This window comes from Gymnoscopelus microlampas (assembly GCF_963454915.1).
Source record: "Gymnoscopelus microlampas genome assembly, chromosome: 7".
Classification (NCBI taxonomy): Eukaryota; Metazoa; Chordata; class Actinopteri; order Myctophiformes; family Myctophidae; genus Gymnoscopelus; species Gymnoscopelus microlampas.
Window position 1 is genome coordinate 5,713,046 of NC_139944.1, and position 27,461 is coordinate 5,740,506.

The following is a 27,461-nucleotide window of genomic DNA, read 5'->3' on the forward strand; positions in this document are numbered from 1 at the left end:
TACTGTATACTTTGGCTATTTTCAAAAGCTTCTTTCACATTTTGAAAACTTAAAATGGGACTTTCTGCATAATGAGTACTTTTACTTTTGGTACTTTAAGTATATTTTGATGTCAATACTTTTGTACTTTCACTCAAGTACATTTTGAATACCAGACTTTTACTTTCACTTTACATATCAGTACACATTATCTACATTGTGGTATTGATATTTTTACTTAACCCATTAAGACCGGGGAAGCAGAGTGTCATTTTAAGATTTCTTTGGCTATTCAAAAATAGCATATCTACAAGCTCATAGCGGGGCACCGAGTGCTGCGCTACAAGCTTGTAGATCTGCTATTTTTGAAAAATCGTGAAAATCTTATATAGGCCTATATATTTTTTTTTAAAGCGAACATTTGTAACTCAAATCTTTGCTTCTGGGGATTCTACAAATGTCTTCTAAATCCTAACAGTTTTTTGAAGAAAAAAAAACACCTATGTTGCAGCTATAATATCAGTGGTGCTCAAATCTTTTTTCATGTCAAGGACCTCCCAAAATTATGTATATGGCCGCGGACCCCCATCTGAAAATATTTGGTTCCAGGGACCCCCAGAAGCAAAGATTTGAGTTAAAAATGTATATCTCTATTCAAAGATTTGCCCATATTTTCAAGATAAAAAAAAAAAAAAAAGCAGATCTACGCGCTTGTAGATCTGCTATTTTTTGAACAGCCAAAGAAAAAAAGAAATGACACAGATGCGTTCCCAGTCTTAATGAGTTAAGTAAATAAAGAAGTGAGTTTTTCTTCCACCACTGGTATACACCGTATACCTCTTCCCAGTTGCCAGTCTTCCACTTGGGACAGCGCGCCCCGCGGCAGCGCCTCTGCCTGCTGGGCTTGGAGGAGGGGGACAGGCGCTGGCAGTTCTCCTCCGGGACGGGGCGGCCCGACCGGGTCACGCAGCTCACCTTGCGGTGCTTGAACCCGCGGCCACAGGACGCAGAGCACTGAGAGAGAGAGAGAGAGAGAGAGAGGGCCAGAGGTAAAAAAAAAAAAACAAACAAAGGGTTAAAAAACAATACGAAAGAGCTTTTGGTGGTGAATGAATGTCTTCGTGAAGGATTAAAAAAAAGGTGTGCAAAATTGTAAATGAGTGCCACGCGCTGAGAATTTTTGGGAATTAAAGCTTTGTTAGTGGGTTAGTTTGGTTTTAACGTCATTTTGTTTTGTTTGTGTTGATTTGAGCATACTGGAAATCAGAGGACGGGGTTCATGACTGTGACAAATAAAGTGTGAGGATTGAGAACAAATGTTTCAGGTTGGTGGTGAGAAAACATCCTGTGGCTGTTTCCTAATTTAAGCCACACAGGTTTGACCGCATAACCACTTACTTCGTCGTAGTGGCGAATGACAGAAATACCAGATCTACAAGAATGGGGGTGCTTGTATAAATCAACTATGTACGCAATTGTTTTTTTAAACATTCGACTTCCAAAGACATTTTGAAAAGATTTGAACAAACAGTGACAATTTTGACAATATTTGAAAGTGTTCACCTTTAATCACACGCCAACAATAGATTGAAAGTGGCACAAAAAAAGAGAAACTTCAACTTGGTACAGACAGACGGACGGACGGACGGACGGACGGACAGACACGTCCACGTGGCCCCCGGTGGACCAATGGGAAAGAGTGCCGGCGCGGGCAACCCGGCAGCACTTTGTTTCACCTCCGGGTTCACTGAGCTAGCCAAAATATAACTTGCTGTGACAGGCAGACGCCCCCAGAGCAGCACACACACACGCGCACACACACACACACACACACACACACACACACACACACAGTGCTGCAGGGAGAATCAAAGGGGGTGTTGCGTGTGGGGATGGATGGGAAGTGACAGGCTCCGAGTTGAACGGGTACAGCGGCCCAGCGTGGCGCGGCGCTCCGACCAGCATGGCACCCTGGCAGACAGGAACACGCCATGACCTCTCACCTCATTCTGGGAGGGGGGACGGGACGGGGCGGGGGTCTGACAGTCCCTAGTCTACACTGTAAAATCCTCGGTGCTCATTCGACAGAGTAGGTTATTATAACCCATTTAGACCGGGAACGCATCTGTGTCATTTTAAGATTTCTTTGGGCTATTTAAAAAAAAAAAAAAAAAACTCTTGAAAATGTGTGCAAATCTTTGAATATTTGTTTTACTCAAATCTGTGCTTCTGGGGGTCCTTGGAACATAATATATAATATACAAGGTTTGAGTTACAAATGTTCGCTTTAAAAAATAAGTATATTGAAAGATTTTCACGATTTTTCTGCCGCGCTATGAGCTTGTAGATCTGCTATTTTTGGAATAGCCAAAGGAATCTAAAAATGACACACAGATGCGTTCCCGGTCTTAATGGGTTAACTGTGTAGGTCCAAATAAAACACTTGTTTCCAAACTTCAACTGGGACTCCTTTACTTTGCATGCCGGTGTGAATTTGAATGAACTTGAAAGGGATTTGTTTGTGTCGTCGGTGATGCCAATGAACTGAGTATTTGTACAACCCCCCCCCCCCTCCCCCCCAAGCATCACCTGTTCAGGCCCTCTAATCAAAGCGGTATAAAAATGGTTCATTCCAGTGGGATTGGGGGAACGGGGATCGTTTTACTTTCAGCATTGTTGTGACAACAATGTAAAAGTCCAGTGAAACCGGCAGCGTTCTACGATTTTGGTTTGCATCTTCAAATGAAGGCAAATGAGACATTAACGTTGTGTGATTCCTTATATGGTTGTTTTTAAATGTGCTTTATAAATAAAATTGACTTGACTTGACTTGACTTATATGGCTACATTCGTTGTGAGCGAGGAACATTTCACTTTGATTTCACATAAATAAACATGACGTTTTGTCGATGACTGTATGTTGTATATGTGACGTGATCAAGGTTATGGTTGATGTGAATATCACCGATCCATATGAACCCGTATTTGTGCTGTAACTTGGGTGAGCAGAACACATGTGTTGAACGGTACTAAGGTGGGCCCATTCCTTATAGGAGAAATAGGGCTCTGCCGTGAAGGTTTAAATCATTAAAACGTAGGCATTTTACAACCCCTAGGCATCCCGCCAGGCTGCAGTTCTGTTCAAATGTCAGGTCATTCCTCAAGGTTTATATACTCTTAAAAGGGCTTTTCCAAGCCATTGTGCTGCACTCAAATAAAACGCTATTACCTTGGGGATCTTTCCAAATGGGTCAAAGTAAATCACCATTCATTTTCTCAGCCCTGTGAACTCCCATAACTGCTATATTAACTTAAGTGTGTAAGAATTCTCTAGTGCGCTGCAAATAGCAATCAACTTATATCAACTTCGTCTCGCACTTCAGCCTGTCATTACCCACTTAATCATTTAAAGGAAAGGTAAACATGATTCCACAGATAGCCGTGACGGCATCAGTCACCCACCAGCTAATCGACCTGACATGGTTTTATTGGACGGCAAACTTCGACAGACATTTGAGCACCTTTTTTGCTAGAATCTACACATCGCAATTACAGACACAAAATATATTATTGGAATCATTATATAACTTTATTTAGAGAGTCCAAAGGAACAGAGCTGACATGCGTCTACATACATACATACAGTACATCACATTCCAACAGCATGTGCTTTGTCTGGGAAATCCTGAGACTGCTAGTGGCCTCTCTTCCGGCACTCACTACATTAGTGGTTCTCAACCTGTGGGTCCCCAAATGATTTCGGGGGGGTCCCCAGATGTGACAATTTAAGGACTTTTAAGACCCTTTTAACCCATTGAGACCTGAAGCCGATTCTACATGTCTCCTGAATCCCAACAGTTTTCTGAAAAACGGTGCTCAGTGGTGCTCAATCTTTTTCATGTCAAGGACCCCCAAAATGATATGTATTTGGCCGTGGACCCCCATCAAAATATTATGTTCCAGGGACCCCCCAGAAGCAAAGATTTGAGTTAAAAATGTTCGCTTTAAAAGTATTTATATTCAAAGATTTGCACACATTTTCACGAATTTTCAAAAATAGCAGATCTACAAGCTCGTAGCGCGGCACTCGCTATGAGCTTGTATATCTGCTATTTTTGAATAGCCAAAGTGTAAAATAATGCTTTTTAGCTCAAATCTAAAAATGACACAGTTCCAGGTCTTAATGGGTTAAGACCCTTTTAATACCTCAAAAGAAAAAGAAAGAAAAGAAAAAAGAAAATGTGCTCCGAGGAGCACAGGTATCCGCCAGTACTGTTCCCGATTAACCCTGTCTTACCTCACTTCAAAAGATATAAATGATATTTTGAAGTGACACACCTATTTATAGGACTCTATTTCATCATGCGTCTCGCTAGCCAATCAAAGCACACCCTTTCAACATACTGTCACGTGTCACGTGAAGCTTGACCAACGTTAGCTTGGTGGACACACGGAAGGACGAGAACGAAAACATAGTCTCCTGGCGGAGACAAAAAGACCATTACTGCATCAAAAGTAATCAACAAACTATACTATAAACACTGGTCAAACATTGGCCAAATTGTCAAATAATATAAGAAATATATGAGTATTTTGGGGGGGTCACGGCCTGAAAAGGTTGAGAACCTCAGAACCAATGCGCTACGTCAGCGACTCCCAGCCTATGGGCCGGGGCCAACTAAAAATGTCACACCCAACATAAAGTAAGCTGTGCCTCATAGCCAGGTGTTGCAAATATTGCTAATTAAAGAATAAGGCCAGGTTGCTGCTGTCTCTCTCACTATATTTTAAAAGTGTAATAAGTTGAATATTTGTGTTGCATTCAGTTGCAGCTGTTTATGCCATACGTACGTACGTACGTACGTACGTACATACATACATACATACATACATACAAGCAAACAAACGCACAAAGCCACTTGTAGAAGCAGCTGGCATCTCTTAAAAAATATGTTGAAAATGTCATGGTATTTTTTTTTCACTTGCTCTGAAAATGCACAAGGCCCACACACCCATCTGATCACTTCCGGCTGCCGTGTTAAGTGGACAGATGGGTGGGCCTCGTGGCCTTTCGAGATTTTCAAGCGGGCCCTGATCCAGAAAAGGTTGGGAAACAATTGTGCTGACTAGCAGGGCCGCCTTAACCGTGGAACTTAGTGGAACTTGTGTTCCACGGCCCGCAGCCTGCAGGGCCCTGTGAGAATTGCGTATTTAATATTTTTATTTTTTTTAATTAAAAAAAAAAAATGTTTTAAAAAAAATGTCATTATAATAATTTTATATATATATATAGCGGCCACCAGCAGGGGGGCCCGACCTGCGCTGATACAAATATTTTTACAGCAAAAAAAAGAAAAAAAGTTGATTTATATTGGTCAAATAGAACCGAATAAGACCCGAATTAGACCCGAGTTAGACCCGAAACATTTCGCAGGTTGTGCGGGGGGGGGCCTTTGATTTTGTGGCGTTCCACGGCCCTGAGGGGTCTTAATGCGGCCCTGCTGACTAGACAACAGGTTTTCCGAGTTTGTTTTGCCTTTCTTTCTTTTTCCTGGAATCGCACAGCGATTTCCCAGGAGTCAGTCTGTTCTGATGAGATAACCCAGGAAGGGCCCCTTCCCAGATCAAACGTGACCATTGACCCCACCAAATGCACCCCGGCATTGTTCCTTCCTGACGGCCCGCCATTTGAGTCACCGTCAGCCGCCCCCACCGACCGACCGTCGGAACAATGTCATCAATCCGCATTAACCCGGAGGGGCGTGGCTGAGGGAGGGGCTAAACTGAGCTGGCGACTTTACGGAGTAGCACGTGTTGCCGCACGGTAAAATCCTGAGTGTGCGTTTTATTTAACTCTGAGAGTGTAAAAAAAAAACTAAGTGTACAAACAAAAGCGCACGAAACTCTCGGGAGCTCACACCAAGCGATCGTTATAACTCAAGTGAATGGCAGAGTTCACACCACAACTATAACAAAGACAACAGTGAACGATATAGTTATAGTTATCATTATAGTCATAGTGCTCGGTGTAAATGCGTAAAGGATCCGTTTGTACATTCTTGGGAGTCACAGACCCATAAAATGTCTATTTGCATGCTCTCAGAGTCAAATGAACACTCAGGATTTTAAAGTGCAGGCACCTCCCCCCCCAAAAAAAAGGATAAAAAAAAGAGGAGAAAAAAGGCGGTAGTGGGCATTTGGAGTGACTGAACACAGTAAATGAGATGGGAGGCTCCGGGGGGAGGCATTGTCACACAGAATAAAGATTTACCTTGATACAAAAAAAACGCTTTGAACTCCACACAACAGACAGGAAAACAACACATCATTGCCCCCAGAGAGGTTAGCATAGGCCCTGACCTCATAAAACAACAAAAGATATTGCTCAGTGATATGTGCATTTTTCATTCAGCAAAAAAACTGCCCCCCCCCCCGCCCCCCCCTCCCTTTGAAAATGCTGGCTAAGCGGGGGAGGGGGTGGGGGGGGTTGCTTTAAAATCTATTTGTCGGGAACTCTCTGATTCAAACCTTCCCCGAAATGAGAGTTTCCCCCGTCTAAATCCACAGGTAAAGCGCTAAATAATATGGGACACCACCACTTCCATGTTCACGCTGTAATTACAATGAAGCTCAAGCCGGTAATCTGCATGTTAATCTTTTAAATTGAGGTGTACATGTTGCTGAACTTGTTTTTTCTTTTTTCTTTTTTTTACAAGGATACCGCGTTCAAGGAGGCAAGCTTGGCAGTAATGAATGTTTTCACATGTCTGTTAGTGGGTTCTCATAGCAATTATCTCATTTATTTAGACTATTTCTGGGACCACTGTTCCGGGGTGTGAGTTAGTATCAACCTTCCCTGAGAACAGTTAGTATTCAAAGCATATTATGCTTGCCAGGAATAGAGGATATATCGTCTCTGTCGGGTGTCCAAAACTTTCAGGATTCAAACGTTTTTGCAAAAGTAGCAGATCTACAAGCTCCCTACTTTTGATTATTTTGTGTTACAAAAAAAACACACAAAAAGTAACATAATAAGATAAGAGGTTTCTGCCCGACATCGATGATATTCAGAAAATCTTTCTTTTGGCGTCTGGATTTTGGCCATGACATTCTAGGCAAAAATCTTTCAACCTACTGTATATTTCCAAGATTTTCCAACATTTAAATAAAAAGATTAAAAATAGCATATGTACAAGCTCTACAAAATAGGCAATCTACAAGCTCAAGAAAGCGTCGCAATGCGATGCTTTGGGGGGCTTGTAGATTGGCTATTTTCGTCATGTGGTGTAACCCCGTCATGCGACAAAGTATAGGGCTTTAACCCATTGAGACCTGAAGCCGATTCTACATGTCTCCTAAATCCCAACGGCATTCTGAAAAACGTATGTTTCTATATCAGTGGTGCTCAATCTTTTTCACGTCAAAGACCCCCAAAATTATATGTATTTGGCCGCGGACCTGCATCAAAATATTTTGTTCCAGAGACCCCCAGAAGCAAAGATTTGAGTTAATAATGTTCGCTTTAAAAATATATATATTCAGAAGATTTGCACACATTTTCACGATTTTTCAAAAATAGCAGATCTACAAGCTCATAGCGCGGCACTCGGTGCCGCGCTATGAGCTTGTATATCTGCTATTTTTGAATAGCCAAAGTGTAAAATAATGCTTTTTAGCTCAAATCAAAAAATTACATAGTTCCAGGTCTTAATGGGTTAAGGCAATACGTGTTGATCCAATAAATAAAAGATGATCATGATGAAAAATGATTGGTGAGACTTTGTTCAAATGATAAGAACGATAGAAACCTTTAATAGTACCTCTACTTCGCTTTAATTGTAACCTTGGAGATGAATTCAAAATAAATCCATAAAGAAAATTAAATATTGACATTGACATGATAATGAAGTAGCAAATAAATACAAGTAATTACACAAATATACACAATGAGACAGACTAATACTGCCGTTGGAAGTGAGAGGCATGGAATGGACTTTATTTCAAGAGCCTGTTGGTAGACTTAATTGGTACACAGCCAAATCCTGAGTGTTACTTTAAGTATTAAAAACATGGACCCTTAAGTGGGTCCACTTTAACACTCTGGATTTCAGTGTGTGTGTGTGTGTGTGTGTGTGTGTGTGTGTGTGTGTGTGTGTGTGTGTGTGTGAACATACTCCACCACCTTTACTGGCCACTGGGACAGTACGGTGTTAAAAAAGCGACTCCGAAATAAATATATATAATATTCTACAGCGCAAGAACCAACGTTTTGGAGGAATTGGAATTGGAATGTACGCCACAGCTGTGTCGCGTAAACCAGTGGTTCTCAACCGTTTTCATATCAAGGAAATGAATATGCATTTAGCCATGCGTGGACCCCCATCTGAAAAGGTTTTGTGCCAGGGACCCCCACACAGGATTTGTGTAGTTGAATGTGTCAAATTATTCTCACAAGATTTATTTAAAATAGCAGATCTGAAAGCTCACAAAACACACTAAAGATCTCGACTCCCTACCCAAACTCAAAGATATCCTAAAATAATGGCTGACCTTAAAATACAATTGAGCAACAGTTAACTCCTTGAATTTCCCCCACCCCTCCTTTCTCTGTGAATATACCATATAGCCTTATGATGCTATTGAGTTTTATTCCAATATGTATTGTTTTGTATTGTACTGTATGTTTTACTGATTAATTTAGTACAATGGACCAGAATGGAAACAAGCCCCCTGGGGCTTTTTGGGTTATCCTTTTAGCATAACCTTTAACTGCACCAGTGGTGGAAAAAAGTACTCAAATTCTTTACTTAGGTAAAAGTACCAATACTGCAATTTAGAAATGACAAGTTAAAGTCCGGAATTCAAAATTTACTTGAGTAAAAGTGCAAAAGTATTGGTATCAAAATGTACTTAAAGTACTAAAAGTATTGGTATCAAAATGTACTTAAAGTACTAAAAATAAAAGTACTAAAATGTTTGAAAATGCGATGCGACGCGTTGTGAGCTTGTAGATCGGCCATTTTCAAATAGCCTAGGTATAAAATAGAGTGGTGGTTAAAGTGGTTAATTTAAGTGTTATAATATAATAATTGATAATTGCAAAGTAACTAGTAACTTTAACTTTACTTATTTCAAATAATTGTAGTGGAGTAAAAGTACAATATTTGGATCTGAGATGTAGTGGAGTAGAAGCAAAAGTATTTAAAATGGGAAATACTCCAGTAAAGTGAAAATTCCTCAAAAGTGTGCTTAAGTACAGTACTTAAGTAAATGTACTTAGTTACTTTACACCGCTGGACTGCACTACCTGTACTGTTAACAAACGTGTTAATAAAGTATTCAATCAATCAAAAACAACGCGTTGCATCGCACCACATTGTGAGCTTGAGATCTGATATTTAGAGGTTACGGTGTTAAAGTGGTTAAACCGGTTTTTATGCCATATTAACAAACTTGGCTTGGGGGTCCCTGGACCCCATGTTGAGGACCACTGGTGTAAACAAAATGTCGTACTTTCGCTGATTTGAAAGTAGCCAGATATGATTTATTTGTGATACATTAGAGACATGTGAGAGTCATTAAGGTCGTTGATTTAGTGAGCGACGGTGTCGGGGGGGGGGGGATAAATGCGCTCGCTGCAGGGTTAACAGGCCCTTAAAATAAGGTGTAATGTCAGGACAAAACATTTATGACCATGAAGAGGCAGTCAACTGTGTGGGCTATAACAGGCATGAGACACGGGGCTATTTCACTTTAAGAGCACTTCTGGGGTCATTTCAATGTCTGTCTCAGGCCTTTTGGGATGCATGTTGCTCGATTCAAGGAAGATATTTGATATTCATTTCATCAAAACACGACCCCTCCTGCTATATAAACTCATTGTAACTTATAACTCCATTGTAACCATGTTAGACACATTGAAAACACGCCTCCTAGGATCTGGCAACTGATATTGTCCTTCTAATGCGTGTTTTTATTTGCAATATATATATATTTTTTTCATTTAGTTCATTCTATAAAAAAAGATCATACGGTAAAAAAAAGGCAATAGGCTCTATGCACAGCAGCCATATTGGAAAGAAATTGGGCCTCTTCTTACTTCCTTCACAGGTGTTACCAATGATACTAATGAAGGCTCAGTTCCATTCTGCTCAGGGTGCTGATATCGTGCATGTTGGCTCACTAGAAACACTCCATTTTGGTTCCCAAATGGCCCCTTATGGTGGGTGTGTAACTCTGAGAGTGTACAAATGGAACCATTTGTTCCATTTGTACACTCTCAGAGTTATGGGGGTCCTTGAAAATAAGACAACCACTATGCCACACTAAATGGAACAGAGCCTTAATTAGTATCATTGGTAACACCCGTGAAGGAAGTAAGAGAGGGCCCAATTCATTCCCAATATGGCTATGCTGTGCATAGAGCCTATTGCAAAACTAGCCCCCTCATTGAAAACACACATTGAATGTGTGTTCTCAATGAGTCTAACTCTAAAAATGAGTTTGAAGTTGAAGTTACAATGGGTTTATATGGGGGGGGGCTGGTATGGATATCAAATATCCAAATCCTGAATGAAGCACCTTAAAAACCTCTGGGGTTCACACAAAAGCCCCCAAGTTAAGAGGTTAAAATGAGCCCAGAAGTGTGTTCAGGTGAAATGAACCCCTTAACCACAGATTCTGGATCGGTTTTCACTACCCCCACTGATAAACATGGTAAGCATTACGAGGTAGAAGATGACACATACCCTGGACCTGTGCCTACGCTGCAAAATCCTGAGTGTTCATTTAAATGGTACACTGTCTCTCAAGAGTTACACACCCGTAAGGGTCCATTTGGTTCCATTTATCTCAGAGTTAAACGTTTTATTTTTTTACTTGGGCAAATATTTCAAAAGAAAACATCCACAGAGCTTTTAAAAACGGTGCAGAAGTCAAGTATTGCGTTTCCCAAGATGTATTTTTTATCATCATCGTGTAATAATCATTTGAATGATTTTTGTTGGGTTCAAATTTTTTTTTTTTCCATCTCTGTAAGCTGACACCAGCCATTAGGCCTATCCATAGGCTCTGCGTGCAGGACTATAGTTAGAAGGCGTCATTCCCGTTTTCCTGTTCCCGGGTCAGTTTCTGATAGCTTAATTTGATTGGCTCAGCAGCAGATTTGAACCGGAAAGACATACAGTACTTATGAAGGTGTCATGTGTTTCCTGTTCAAATCTGCTGCTGAGCCAATCAAATGAAGCTAGGATGAGAAACTGACCCGGGGACAGGAAACTGGAATGCAGCCTTCTGTAAAAGGGAACTAGGGTCATGCACAGAGCCTAATTGATGTAGGCCCGATTCAGGGAAATAAGGAACCTTTTGCAACAGAGGTGTTGTTGCGATGTGGAGTGTAGTGGCTGCATGTCGTCTATCGTAGTGCACCTTTAATTTGACACTCGGGATTTTACAGTGCAGGGCTATTATTGACTGCATTGGATATACTGTAGTTGACAAGGCTTGGTTAATCTTGAAAAAAAAAAAAATCCAGTGAGAGAGAGAGAGAGAGAGACAGAGAGAGAGAGAGAGAGAGAGAGAGAGAGAGAGAGAGAGAGAGAGAGAGAGATCCGATAGGGGGCAATCGTAACAAGGATTGAGGTAGACACATTAAGCCTAATTTATGCTCCATCGTGCAATGGTGTTGCGCGCCGAGATCGACCAAAGAAGATCTGAACTTCAAGCTAACAACGCTGTGAGCCGGTAGGGCAGGTCAGTCTTGGAACGCGACACCGTCATGCAACAAAGTATGAATCAGGCTTTAGGTTGGCTCAGCGAATGAGCTCCATATACAAAAAAATACTATTAACTTCCCCTGTGGTTACAGGTATCAGGTGTAAAAATAAAAAAAATAAAAAACATTACAACAGGGGACATTCTCTTAAAGTGAAGCATGTTGATGATGATGATGATGGATATATATATATATGAACACACTTACAATATATTTTAATCAAATCTAGGACATAGATAGCTTCGGAAGTTAAAATCAATCAACAAACTGCTCATAGAGAGAGAGAGAGAGAGAGAGAGAGAGAGAGAGAGAGAGAGAGAGAGAAAGAGAGAGCTAGAGAGAGAGAGAGAGAGAGAGAGAGAGAGAGAGAGAGAGAGAGAGAGAGAGAGAGAGAGAGAGAGAGAGAGAGAGAGAGAGAGAAAAAGCAGAATATACAAACAAATTGAGTATCAAAATGCAAGGTGCCACAGGAAAAACACCCAACCTTAGATTTTGATTTGGAAGTGTTTGATATTTATATATATATGTATGTATATCTCGTGTCTCCCTTGTTTTGCCTAAAAGCACCATGGTTGTACAGGTTGTCGTAGGTTAATGGCTAGTTGAGCTGAGTTCCAAGTGAGGTATTGTTGAGCATAGCATAATTAGCAACACCAAGTATTTACAAAGCAAACATTATCTAACACAATATTATCTAACACAATATATATATATATATATATATATATATATATATATATATATATATATATATATATATATATATATATATATATATATATATATATATATATATATATATATATATATATATATATATATATACTCACATCAAGCACCTTTGGAGCAAAGACCTTGCAGCCTATCGGTACAGCAAAGATCTTTAAGTCCACGCTAAGGAAATCTGGCTATTATATCTAATTAGCAATAAAACATTTGTGTGAAACACTTTATTTTACAGTCCTATTTTAAGTCCTATTACGTATACTCTGTATTGAGTGCGTGTTGTCGTTTTGTTGTAAATTAATCATTTTGAAACCATAGTTTTTTTTTGCCCAAGCTATGTAAAGGAACTGCAAAATAAAGTGTTACATTGAGATTAGTAACTTCTCTCTAAACAAACCACATGTGCCTTGAGACAAATTGAATTCTTGATACAATAGCCAGTTGAGCGCGTGTGTATACAGTATATATATACTGTATAAATACTATATCGTCTCTGTCGGGTGTTAACCTTATACGTCCAAGACTGCTACTTTGAAAACAGCAAAAGTAGCAGCAAACGTAGCATTTTCGAGCTTGTAGATCTGCTGCTTTTGATGCTTTTATGTGACGCTGTAGTATGATCAAGTAGGGCCTTCATTTATGAAAAAAAAATGTTTTGAAGATGGAGATAAGAGTTTTCTGCCCGACAGCAACGATATACTGTATATATATACAGTACTTAAAGTATTCAGCACAAATATAGTATATAGCATGTAGGCCGGTGCTTTCAATCAGCGTTCACCGTGGAATGCCTAAACGTCATGTGTAGCACCAAAAACGTTGTGGTTGTGGGTCATTCTTTGGATTACAAAAACAATGCATTGCATATTCCTGATATACAAAAACATTCATCAGCATTTGCTATGAACAATTGGCTACGGGGGGCGAATACAAAGAGCTAAGACACAAACTCACTTTTTAAAAGGTTAATGCTATTTACAAAAACAAAACAAAATATCTTAAGTAATAAATTATCTTTTAAAAACAATATCTTACAAGCTAACTTTGATTGTGATACAAAAAAAAGTGATCCTGAATGTTTTGTTTCCAATACGGTTAACAAGGACCAACAGTGGCTTTATGGTAGCTAGAACAAGACCAAGAAAACGTTTTTAAAAATCCTTATAGTCACAGCTGTCAATGAAGCATTTTGGAAGTGTTTTTTTGTGTGTAACTTTTTACAGTTTGGCAGAGATATTGTATCTTTGTCGCTATCTTGTCATCTTTGCTTGGTAAGTGCAACAGAAATATACATATTATTCCAATTACCACTAGACTGTTGACCAATCACTGGTCCCAGAAGAAAAATATGGGCGGGTTGGGTGGGAGATTGGTTGGGGGAGAGGGGGGTGGGGGGGTTTGGTTAGATGTGAGGGGGCAGAAAGAAGAGTGGAATCGGTCCAACATGAAAGAACTAAACAGTCATCCTGCCCTCTGTTAAGGACGTGTTGCCCGGCGTGTTCATGCTTACAACAGTTTAGCAGTCAAACTCCATTGTGAGGTGAAAGGATGAGGAGATTAAAAAACAAAAAGGTATTAGAACAGTGGTTCTCAAACTTTTTTTTCCTTCATAACTCTGAGAGTGTACAAATGGGACCGAAAGGGACTGTAAAGCTAAAAATATCGTCTCTTTCCGGTGGAAACCTCATACGTGCAAAACTGTTGCACGACCAGATATTCTGACTGTCCGAACTAGTTCTGAAAGCCCTGTCCGGGAAAAAAAAAACATTATTTTTTTCAGACATCAGGAAAGGAGCATTTACATTGACCTCTGTTAGGGTCCTTTCGGTTCCATTTGTAACGCTCTCAGTGTTAAAGGCCTGATAAGGGTCCATGTGGAACCCCCCCCCCCCTCCTCAAGGAACCCAGAGGGTCCTGTTGTGATAAATAAGGCTGCCCCCTAGGGGGACGGAGGTAGTTCTAAAACAAAGATGGCTTACTGATAAACATACCGTTGTGAAAAGAGATTTGGATCCCCCTTCTGACACCATGCAATATCAATATATATTCAGAGATGTATGTTTATCAGTCAGCCATCTTTATTTTAGATCTACCTCCGTCCACCCCAAGGGGGCAGCCTTATCTCTTATCACAACAGGTCCCAGGGAACCCCTACTTTTTTGAGAACCACTGGTTATAGAATATGGTTATGATGAGCGTACCGAGCTCCAGGGATCTGTGCTCCAGTGGGGGCTAGACGGGCATGACTGAGTATTGCACTGCTCGCGATCCGGCGGCTTGTCCAGGATCTCACAGCTCAGGTCGTTGAAGCGCTCGCCGTTGGGCCGCTGGCACACCACCAACCTCGTCTTTATCCCTCCCCCGCACGGCTTGGTACACTGCAGGGCGACAGGAGGATGGGTGTAGAATCAGTTGGTGTAAAGTAACATCTGTGTAAAGTATGTACATGTACTCAAGTACTGTACTTAAGTACAATATTCAGGGTCCCCACACATTTTTAGCAAAGAATTTCCAAAACTTTTCCAAAACTTTTCCAGAATATTTAGCCCAATTTCCAGGCCTATATAACAATCATTCGGCGCAATAATGTGTCTCTTACTCCTATGTAGAATGCCCAAAGATAGGCAGTGTAGCAAAAATAAAGTTTGAGACATACATTAGGCTGCTGTCACACAGCCCGTTCGGCGAAAAACTACTTATGTTACATATTTCGTGTAATATTATTCATGTTTATGAAAATGTTTTGTTTTAGCAAAATCAATAGCCAAAAACAATGCATAGCCAAATATTTTTCCAGGACCCTTGATAAATTCCAGGACCTTTGATGATGTTTGATCAATTTCAAACCTTTTCCAGTACTGGATTTTTTTTTTTTTAATTTCAAAATATTTCCAGGAATTTCATGACCGTGGGGACCCTGAATATTGAGGTATTTATTTCCTTAATTTCCAATACTTTTACTTCTTCTCCACTACTTCTCAGAGGCAAAATATTGTAATTTTTCCTTTTACTTCTTTTTTCCCCCCAAAATACTTGTATACATTTGAAAACTTGTGAAATTGGACATTCTGCAAAATGGGCACTTTTACTTTTAGTACTTTAAGTATATTTGGATGGCAATACTTTTATACTTTTACTCATGTAACCGTACTTTTACTTGTTATAGAGTATTTCTACATGTCAGTCAGCATTGATGCTCTTACTTAAGTAACAAATGTGGGTACTTCTACCACCACGGTGTAGAATGCGTAGCAGTGTTAATGTTGTTGACCAAAACTACGACGGAAAATGTTCGTCGACTACCTTTTTTTACACTGAAGAAGACTAAATGAAAACAAAATAAAAAAACTAAGCTATGATAACTAAAACTATGACTAAATATAGGCTACCGTCAACAAGTAAAAACTAGACGAAAAAGCGGGGGGGAGGGACTATAGTGGAGAAGAGATCCAGTAGAACTAAGAGACTTAGTCATTTTTAGCTTGCTTGTGTCTAAAACTAGACTAAAATCTAAAACAAAAAAAAGCTAATAATTTGATTCCCGTCTCCTACCGGAAATACACACGGTCATCAAATTATTGTCTTAGGAATGCCACAAAAAACAAAAATAAATCCATGAAATCAAGGCTTCATGGGGTGTGTAATTGATAGAAAATAAGTCATTTTTTGGGTGAACTCCTCCTTTAACCATTATCTTATACTTTGGCTATTTTTGAAAAAGCGTGAACATTTGTGCAAATCTTTGAATATATATCCTACATATAGTTAACGGAACGTCAGTAAGTCAGTCTGTCTGACGTGGCCATTCATCATTAGCAAAATGCCCACCGTGAGGACGCCTGTTTCTCAAGCTGTTTATTAGCGTTTTCATGTCAAAGAATGTTGCCATGGTAACGACCCCCCCGAGCTACGGGATGAATGATCAAACTGCACATGCGTCGAATCCACAGACCCCACTCTGTTAGACTGTTGCCGTCTGGCACAAGCACACACAGAGAACGTGCTGAAACTTAAAGGACTTTCAGAGTAAATTCATATAGTATTTCATATAGTATTTATGACAATGTTTATTAACCCATTAAGACCTGGAACTGTGTCATTTTTAGATTTGAGCTAAAAAGCATTATTTTACACTTTGGCCTATTCAAAAATAGCAGATCTACAAGCTCATAGCGCGGCACCGAGTGCCGCGCTATGAGCTTGTAGATCTGCTATTTTTGAAAATTCGTGAAAATGTGTGCAAATCTTTGAATATAAATATTTTTAAAACATTTTTAACTCAAATCGTTGCTTCTGGGGGGTCCCTGGAACAAAATATTCTGATGGGGGTCCGCGGCCAAATACACATCATTTTGGGGGTCCTTGACATGAAAAAGATTGAGCACCTCTGACATAGAAACACACGTTTTTAAGAAAACTGTTGAGATTTAGGAGACATGTAGAATCGGCTTCAGGTCTCAATGCGTTAAGGTAATAAAAGTCTAAAGTTTGTGGAAAAACCCACCCACTTGAATGGAGAAAAAAATCTTTCTGACACCAGCAGGAGTAAAACAGCAAAACTACAGGCCATTCATAAGAACTGTCACTTCCTATATAGACTCAATTTCAAAGCAGGAATCTGGGCCCTTAGCTATAAGCCAGACCAAAAAAGAAACCCTGGCATCGTTGTCTCACCTCTCCCCAGTTGCCGTAGACCCACTGTGGACAGGGTCCCGACTCACAGCTCTGCTGTTCGATGGGCCTGGTGCGCTCCTCACAGTTGTTGGCCGAGTAGCCGTTCTCGTCCTGGCACACCACCACGCGCCTCTGGAAGCCTCCCGCACATGTGCTGGAGCACTGTGACGTCACACAAACACACACACACACACCGCAGAGCACTGTCACACACACGGTTCTCTCCAGTGGTGTGAAGTAACTAAGTACATTTACTCTAGTACTGTACTTAAGGTCTCGTTTTAATTTTGAGGTACTGTACTTTGACTTTACAGGAGTATTTCCAAGTTTCTGTACTTGTACTTCTACTCCACTACATCTCAGAGGCAAATATTATACTTTTACTCCACTGCAATTATTTGAAAACTTTAGATACCAGTTACTTTGTAGATTTGGGTTATTATTACAAAACATACATTACCCACTTACAGCCCTGTATAAATTGCAGCCATTTGAAAATGGCATTGTGTGCTTGCTGATCTGCTATTTTCAAACATTTTAGTATTTTTTACATTTGGTACTTTAAGTACATTTTGATAACAACACTTTTGTACTTTTACTCAAGTAAATTTTGAATTCCGGACTTTTACTTGTAACAGAGTACTTCTACATTGCAGTATTGATACTTTTACTTAAGAAAACCATTTGAGTACTTTTTCCACCACTGATCATAGACATGGGATGCACAGCAAGTGTTACCAAACGTTTCTTTTAGCAGAAGTACCATGTAACGCATACAAATAACACGGTGTTACGTGAACACGCAACTACTGTATGAAAATGGCAGCTGCCAAGCACATTGTTTGCATACGGTCAAATACATCCAAGCAGACATTAGACAATAACGAATAGGCGACACTGCTGCTTAGGATATAAACACATTAAAGAGATTAATGACTGACAACTATGCTTGCCTGTGCGCACGCACACACACACACAAACACACGTACACACAAAAGTACACACACACACACACACACACACACACACACACAGAGCCCCCGCTGCGATAGAACGGCGCCAGTTCACAGTTGACAATACCACGAGACAGCTCAGTGTAAGCAGAGCGACTCCTAACTGCGTCTTATGGCTACGTTAAAAAAGACAATATCCTCTGGACAGAGGAAGGAAGAATCACCCCGAAATAGATCTCATCATTTCCCAGAATTCTTTAAAAAAAAAAAGCCCTGGGTTATTTTTGGGGATAGAAGGAGTGATCGCTAACCCAGTTTTACAAACAGTTTGAACAATACGGAGAGAGAGAGAGAGAGAGAGAGAGAGAGAGAGAGAGAGAGAGAGAGAGAGAGAGAGAGAGAGAGAGAGAGAGAGAGAGAGAGAGCAGTCAGTTAATGTCCTCCGACACGATGCTATCATATCGTTGCTGTCAGGCAGAAACCTTCACGCCATACTTGATCATACAAGTACAGCGTCACGTGAAAGCATCGAAACGTAGCAGATCCACAAGCTCGAGGCTTTTGAGCTTGTAGATCTGCTACTTTTGAATTTGAATCCTGAAAAGCAACAGTTTTGGTCAGATAAACCCTAATCCTATTTTTTACTTTTGGTACTTTAAGTATATTTTGATACCAATACTTTTGCACTTTTACACAAGTCCATTTTTAATTCCGGACTTTTACTTGTAATAGAGTACTTCTACATTGCAGTATTGATACTTTTACTTTAAGTATAAACATTGGAGTACTTTTTCCACCACTGCTCAAACACATGCCATATAAAACGATTACTGCAACTAGAGATGCTGAAGGGGGTTTCCCTTACCGCTCCCCAGGGGCCTTTCCTCCACTGGTGGGCTTGGCTGTGGATGCCACCGTGCCCGTCGGGGGCCACGGGCAGGTTGTTCCTGTGTCCTCCTCCTCCTCCTCCTCCACCGCCCGGCGAGGGCGGGTAGGAGCGGGGGTCAGCGGGGGAGCGCGCCGCCGGGCACTGGGACATGGCGCAGTCCTGCTCGGTGGCGGGGCGGTCGTCCATGTCGCACTCGCTCTCGCTCACCTCCTGCTCGCCGAAGTTGACGCACTGCACCTGCCTGGTGGTCTTCCCCTGGCCGCAGCTCACCGAGCACTGATGACACGCACACACCCGCACGCACACGCACACACACACACACACACACACACACACACACACACACAGATCAAACGATAAGAGATACATTTTAGCATATCTTCCTGGTTTCAGATCAGTGATACAGTGGTTCTAAAACCTTTTCATGTCATGGGTCCTCAAATGAACACATTGAACACATTGAGTGCAAACTGTAAACTTAAAAAGTTTACAGTTTGCTTTGTAAACATCTCCACTGACGCTGTCTGCAAGGCACAGCTGCGCACAGACCGTATCTTAGCAACGTGAAAGCGCTATTGTCATTGGTCGTGTTTTGAGTAATGAGCCAATGAGCTGCTGAGCACACTCCCAGACAATGGCATTATAGCCAGCGTTGCCAAGTCTGCTTATGTCCTGCAACTTGTGGACACATTTTGCCTTGTTTTTGGCTAGTTTTTGGCTTGTTTTTGTAGGTCGCCTGGCACGTTTCATTGTAACACCACCGGAAACGGAATTATTCGGGATCCGGTTTTGCCGATCCCATCGGCCTCCGTTCTAATGACGAAACTGAAACGCCATTTTCTCTCTGTAGTTTTTCTCCTCGCTGATCACTGTTTAACATAAACCGCTCTAACTACAACATGGACGCACCGTTTGACACATGATTTTCACTGGTAGAAGCAGGGAGATGTCCGCGAACAAAACAAACAGTGCAGAGCTCAATCTTAAGGATTTTAACAAGGTCTATGGCGACGTGAAAAAAACAAAAAAACAACAATAAAACGTTAGCACTGGTGAGTACATTATGAGATTAACCTCTGGCATGGAATGTGTTAATATGTATTGCGCCACGGACCGCCATCTGACAATATTTTGTGCCAGGGACTCCCCCCATACAAGATTAGTGTTTTATTTTATTTTAAATATTGTACATTAGCTCATTCAGTGCCATTGACGTGTTTGACGTGTTTTTGCCGCATAGGCCCAACGTGCCAATGACGTGTTTGACGTGTTTTTGAAAAAAAAACATTCAGAACCCAAGATATCGTGATCCGAAGATTTACTGCTCCATTCACTTCTTGTTTAACTTATTACTTATAAAGGCTGTATCTCGGCTCCTGTGTACTTTTTTTTTTACTATGTATTTTTGCCCGAGACATGCTATTTTCAAAGGCGTATAAAATTGAACAGGGAGAACGCGATGACATTTTTTATTTTTTTTTCTCAAGCCGGAACCCCTGGGGGTCCCAGGACCCCACTTTGAGAACCAGTACAGTTCATAGACTTAGACATTCGTGAAGCCTGTTATCTGCAAAAGCATTGACGAGAATGACACAAAGAAAGAAATGTGCAATGGTGCACATTAAACACATGCCAAAAGACACACTTGCACATACAGTACAGAGACACGGGTGATACAGTGCGATGGTTTCAGTAAGAATTCAACTCCTACACGTCTGCTCTCCCACAGTCAGAGTTGCAGCGCAGTTGCAGTTGCAGTTGTACCATCACAATCACTTTGACCACTTTATCCATTTATTTGTTGGCTATTCAAAAATAGCAGATCTCCAAGCTCGCAGGCTCACTGCGAGCTTGTTATCTCTCCTATGGTACCAACATCAATACAGCATGGAATTGTGGACAAAATCGTATCCAACGACAACAAAACATTATGTTACTGTAACAATATTAATACCATTATTATAGTCTTGGGTCTGAGAGGCTAAATCTCATCAAATGGTGGTCCGTGGCTCAAATGCCGAATAGATAATGGCCCTTGATATGAAAAGGGTTGAAAACCAGTGCTGTATTTAACAGCAGAGCAGACACAAAGAGCTGGATATAGAAGCGTACAGTACACTACAGTACAGTACAAACTGACAGCACAGTACAGACTGTGCCGTGTGTCTCTGCACAGGACCTTGACCCATGCAGACATAACTATTTCTCTGCAGAAACCAAACAGCTTCTACGACCCAAGCACTCCTTGCTGCACCAATCAGCTGCTCCCCCATCGCTCTCTGTCTCGCCACAATGAGATTTACTACACTGGAAAGGAGACCTCATATCTCCAAAGCTGTTACTTTTCAGGATTCTAATAAAAGAAACAGCAAAAGTAGCAGATCGCCAAGCTCGTTTTGCGCTCGTAGATCTGTTACTTTTGATGCTTTTGTGTGACGCTGTAGTATGATAAAGTAGGGAGTTAATTTACGAAAAAACACAAAAGAATATGGACCGTAGGGCGGCCATAGCTGAGTGGTTAGTGAGCCTGCCTAGGGAGCCAGTGGCCCTGGTTGCCCCAGGTTCGATTCCAGGCCAGGCCAGCATATGTGTCGATGAAATGAAATCTGTCCCTGAGCAAGACTCTTAACCCCTAATTGCTCACAGGTTCTCATTGGAAACAAGACCGCAAGGACTTTCATGAACGACCTGTTAAAAGGAATGATCCTAACCGTGTTTGGCACCGGCCTAGTGTCCGTCTGTCTGTGTCCATTTAGTGCCCATATATGGAGATTTCTGTATATGTCTATCTGTGTCCCTTTTAATGCCCAAATATGGAGTCTATAGGCCAGTCTATGACGTCATATTGTTATTATTATAAACCAAAATTGTAACCCATATTTCACCCAGTGCCAATTGCCTAAGCTTGTAATCCGGGGCGCTACTCTCCCTGGTCCAGCCTGGGGAGAGCCCCGACCTGAACTCCTGCTTCCTTCAATGCATGAGGAGTTAGCAGACCGCCTCTTATCACCCGACAGGGGGGGAGTTTCCCCCGTAGGACGTAGCGCGTGGAAGGAACACGTTATTCCAACCAGTTCCTTTCCCCTCCATCAGGCGCCCCGGCTGACCAGGGGGAGGCAGTATAGAGACCAGGATTACTGCGTGTTTTTTGTGAGGGTACCTACCCTATGACGTCATATTGATGACATCAGCGCATTCCATATATGGGGATTTGTGGTTGCATTGATACTTTTGGTGATCTGCTGCTGCGACCGACTTCCCACTTGGCGCATCATATGGGCATGACCATATATAGGCATAGCGGTCGGATCGGTGCATCTGGACAATCGGATCTCCATATATGCCTATATACAATTTACAATGTAGGCATTTAGCAGACGCTCTTATCAAGCCCCCAGAACCCAGAGGTTGCATTGAAGCGCATTTGGACATGCTGGCCATTCATAGGTACTGCATCTTAACTCATTGAGTGCCCAAATTATTATTAATCTATTTCTGGCCATTACAATTTTTATTTTTTTATTTTTTCAAAGTAAAAAAAAAGTGTTTAGGAAGCGAGATACAGCATTTTTAAGTTATAAGTTAAACAAGGAGTGGATGGAGGTGCAAATCTTTTTTTTTTTTTCTTTCTTTTTTTCAAAAACACGTGAAACACGTTAATGGCACTCAATGAGTTAAAACAGCCTGGGCCACTGTCACGAAAGAGCGAAAACGGTTTCGACCAATGGGCTCGACTCACAAGCTTGCGCACGAGCTTGAGCACGGGGTTGCGCACGGAGTGGACGCAAAACGCGCCACCTCTGTGACGCAAAACGTGTCACAGAAGCCCCACCAAATAGGCCCCCGCCCGTCACATTTCCCAACCCGGAAGAAGGGGTGATTTAGGAGTATGCGCTGGGTGAGCAACTCAATGCAAGTGGATGGGCGGGGATTTCCGGTGCCACACACACACACACACACACATATATGGGCGTATCGGTTGGATCGGCGGTTCTGGACTAACCACCAATCCGACCGACTCTGCACCGCACACAGCACTCCCTCAGGTCGTCAGCGTGTGGCCGAGTCTGAACTTCAACAATTCAAACTTTGACGTCGGTCGCTGGGACGGTTCTGGAGACACGTGAACTCCAGTAAAAAAAGCTAACTTGCAGCTACGCTGTCCAGACACTGACAGTGTTTACACTCACCGTGCTCAGACGGAGAAGGTTTCAGACACTGTGCTCAGACGCACAGCGATATTATATCACACTGCTGCTTACATTGCACTGCGTAAGGTCACGCAGGCCATGAGAACGATAACAACGTTTTGTCATGCTATATATTATCGTGTCACATTTTGGAGTGCGTTCAATGCGCGCAATAAATCACTAGCGAGATAACTTTCTACTCTTTGTTGTTGCTGCAAGTCTCTGTTCCATAACGCGTGTGTGTGTAGCGCGCGCACGTGTATGTCTGTGTGTGCGTGTGTGTGCGTGTGTGTGTATACTTGATTTGTTGTGGGTGTGTGTGTGTTGGGTTAAGCCGCTACTCAGAAATAAATGTGTATGTGTGTGCACACACGTGCATGCGAGAGGCTAGGGCAAGTCTCTTTGGATCATAATGTGGTCTTGGGATGAACTACTTCCTATTTCCTGCTTGGGGTCGATGAGTGTTTTTGGCATGATGATGAGGTGTGTGTGTGTGTGTGTGTGTGTGTGTGTGTGTGTGTGTGTGTGTGTGTGTGTGCGTGTGTGTGTGTGTGTGTGTGTGTGTGTGTGTGGGGTGACCAGTGCTGTAGTCTGGCAGAGCAGTATCACCACTATGTTTGATGAGAACCATCTGTAAACAAGACTGCAGCCCCTCACTGCAGCCCCTGACCCCTCTCTCTCTCTCTCTCTCTCACGCACGCACGCACGCACGCAATCACACACACACACACACACACACACACACACACACACACACACACACACACACACACACACACACACACACACACACACACACACACACACACACACCGATTTGTGTTGCTACACATGCAGACTTTCATTTGATTTCCAGTGACTATTCACTGTTCACTCCCTAGCCCTAACTCGAACCTACAGTAATCCTAAACTTAAACCTAAATCTAATCCTAAACCCTAAACCCAAAGGTCATTGGAGAGTGAAGCAAAATGTCCTCATTTTCAAGCATTTCCTGCATATTTTAATTAGTTGTGTAGTGAGAGTACTAAATGGACATTTCCAGGGTGGGTTACACAGAGGTCCTCAACCAGTTTAAATCACAGTTCATCTGTTAATCATGTTGCACAATTTGCAGAGTGTGAAACACACAGAACCAAATGGACCCTAACGGGTCCAGGATTCTGCTGTGTATCTTTGCAATGGCATCTGGTCCTCACAGTGGTCACAGAGGCACACATACAAACACACTCCTTTTTTTCAAAAGGCTCATTCCAGCACTCCTCCCGGCCTGCACAAACAATCCCTTAACTGCCCACACCAATCCTGTCTTAAAGCGGCACTACGTAACTTTTTTTTAATGAATAAAATGTAATTTGTCCAATCTGTATGGTAAGAGTGTAAGACCTGAGGCGATTCCTTAAAACAAATCTAAATCCTAACAGTTTTTGGGAAAAAAATCTAAAACAAATATTTTCACGATTTTTCAAAAATAGCAGATCTACAAGCTCATAGCGCGGCACTCGGTGCCGTGCTATGAGCTTGTATATCTGCTATTTTTGAATAGTCAAAGAAACCTAAAGTGACACCGATGCGTTCCAGGTCTAAATGGGTTAATACAATATGACTTACACAATTGGAGTGGTTGTATTTTGTCTCCCTGCTCTTCTATTGAGACATTTAGATTGTGTCAAAGGTCACCATAACGTTTGACCTGATGGTCAAGATTCAATGTATGATCCCCCGAGCAAGCAGCTCTATTAGCTCAATGGTCAAAATGTCAGCGCTTGTGCAGGCAACCCGGTTCAAATCCGGGGTAGAAGAGTTACATAGTGCAGCTTTAACCCCTGCAAACCTCTAGTGACGCACTGATTGACAACGCAGAACGATGATCTGACTAAGCCTGTCGCAATTATTAGAACATAATTGCCTGCTCGCGATTCATATATTTTCAAACATATAAAAAATCACACCCAGTGTGAAGTGAGCGTTGTGGTCATCACAGTGATGGAAGCTCACTTAAAAAAAAAGTGTTTTTTTTTAAGTGCATAGTCCTATTTATAGGTTATTAATTTCATCATGTGTCTCGCTAGCCAATCACAGTGCTGAATAGAGTCAGCAAATAGAGTCAGTCAATCACAGTACAGCTAGACGTGTACTAATGTAGAGGGGTGTGCTATTATGAGCCAATCACAGTACAGCGAAGGGTGTAATAATGAGGTGTCCCAACCCCACTTATAGGAGCGGCTACACCGCTCAAAAAAAGAGTATATAGTCATTTAAATATATCAGTCTCTTCTTTGTATATTTAAGTTATTTGTCATATCTGCACTGTGCAACATTTTGTTTACGGAGCCTAGAAGCATTTACAGTATATGTTCCAATGCTCAATGCCCAAAAACACAATTCACACGTTAATCCCAATTATTTGCTGTGACAATGAATCGTCAAGTTAAAATGTCATGCTCCTGACAGCCCCTGGATCTGACTGATGCAGGAAGAAGACGTGAATTCCTCGCTGGGAGTGGGAACGAAGAACATCTGGCTGGCAATAGGCTCTATGCACAGCAGCTATATTATCACTTCCTTCACAGGTTTTACCAATGATACTAATTAAGGCTCTGTTCCATTTAGTGTAGCACAGTGGTTCTCAGACTTCTTAATTTCCACGACCCCCATAACTCTGAGAGTGTACAAATGGAACCAAATGGACCCTTACGGGTCCATTTGGTTCCATTTGTACACTCTCAGAGTTACACACCCGTAAGGGGCCATTTGGAACCCCCTCAAGGAACCATAAAGGTACCTGGACCCCAATTTTAGAACCACTGGTGTAACAGAGTGTTTCCAGTGATCCAACATGCACAATATCAGCACCCTGACTCTGTTTGACCAGAATGGAACAGAGCCTTCATTAGTATCATTGGCAACACCTGTGAATTTCTTCACAATATGGCTGCTGTGCATAGACGCTATAATTCAACGCATGACCAACGTTAATCAGCGATGCCGACCGTGTGTCTAATGAGCTGCAGATCTTGACGGGGAAACGCTCACAGATTGTAGCAGGAAAAATGCCATGTAAAATAAAAGAATCCCCCTCAGATCAAATATCGATTGAGCTTATTTGCGGAGTGTGTGTCCGTGTCATCGAGTCAATACGAACAGGAGTGGGTCTAATAATGGCTAATTATTACATAATCTTATTATTATATTATTATTTTGCATAATCGTCATAATCGTTTCCATGTTGAAAAATGTTCATACATTTTCAAACATTTTCCAAAAATAGCAGATATACAAGCTTACAACACATCACTTCGTGACAGACAGACAGACAGACAGACAGACAGACAGACAGACAGACAGACCATCTTATAGACCACTGTTTTCCAAACAGTGGGCCATGTTTGGGTCGTGGACCCATTTTTATGGGTCACAAGTAAATATCCCTTTTTTCCGTTTGCTACCCCAAAAAATTTTTTTACAGTTTATGGAAGTATTTTTAAAGTCTTTTTAAAGTCTTTACTCCATAGCATGGAGTTAACTTGAGTTAAATAAATGTAGATGAGGAATTTCATTAAATTAAAACAATAAAAGAAATCCCATGAATAAAAAAAAATCGCCGATCTACAAGCTCACAACGTGTCGCAGCTCGTAGATCTGCTATTTTCACTAGTTTGGGTCCCAGGGAGACATCAAATTTCTCTTTTGGGTCTCGAGCAAAAAAGGTTTGGGAACCACTGTTGTAGACGGCTACCTCTTGCAGAGCCACACCCATCCAAAATGTCAGAGCCACACCCATACAAAATGTCAGAGCCACACCCATCCAAAATGTCAGAGCCACACCCATCCAGAATGTCAGAGCCACACCCATACAAAATGTCAGAGCCACACCCATACAAAATGTCAGAGCCACACCCATACAAAATGTCAGAGCCACACCCACACAAAATGGCATTGCGTCAGATGTCCGCATTGTAGCCCACTCTGAATAAATAAGGCATTCTTACCGACGTCCATTCCAGCACTTTCCACTGTCCGCAGGCCACCACGGAGCACACCTCCCTGGCGGGGGGCTTCTGGAGGTGGGCACACGCCGACTCTTCAGCCACGCCGCCCTGGGTGTCGCGGCAGCTGACGTAGCGCATCCTCATCCCCTTACCACAGCTGGCGCTGCACTGTTGGAGCACGACGTGACACGTGAGCATGAGAGGAACTAGTGGAAACATCATCGTCTCTGTCGGGTGGAAACCTCATTTGTCCAAAACTGTTACTTTTCAGGATTGACATTTAAAGA

At 41.7% G+C, this 27,461-nt stretch overlaps 1 protein-coding gene across 1 annotated transcript in view; it reads right to left on the reverse strand.

The window, feature by feature from the left end:
- Window positions 1-12,723: 12,723 nt before the first annotated feature.
- The window catches only part of adamts9 (ADAM metallopeptidase with thrombospondin type 1 motif, 9), a 68,563-nt gene continuing 53,825 nt past the window's right edge, over window positions 12,724-27,461 (reverse strand). The window contains exons 25-28 of the mRNA XM_084063210.1: window positions 27,175-27,342; window positions 18,971-19,270; window positions 17,153-17,314; window positions 12,724-14,856 (exon numbers count right to left, since the gene is read on the reverse strand). Of these exons, the coding sequence (XP_083919336.1) occupies window positions 14,665-14,856; window positions 17,153-17,314; window positions 18,971-19,270; window positions 27,175-27,342 (822 nt within the window). The 3' untranslated portion in view covers window positions 12,724-14,664. The remainder of the gene's footprint in view (window positions 14,857-17,152; window positions 17,315-18,970; window positions 19,271-27,174; window positions 27,343-27,461) is intronic.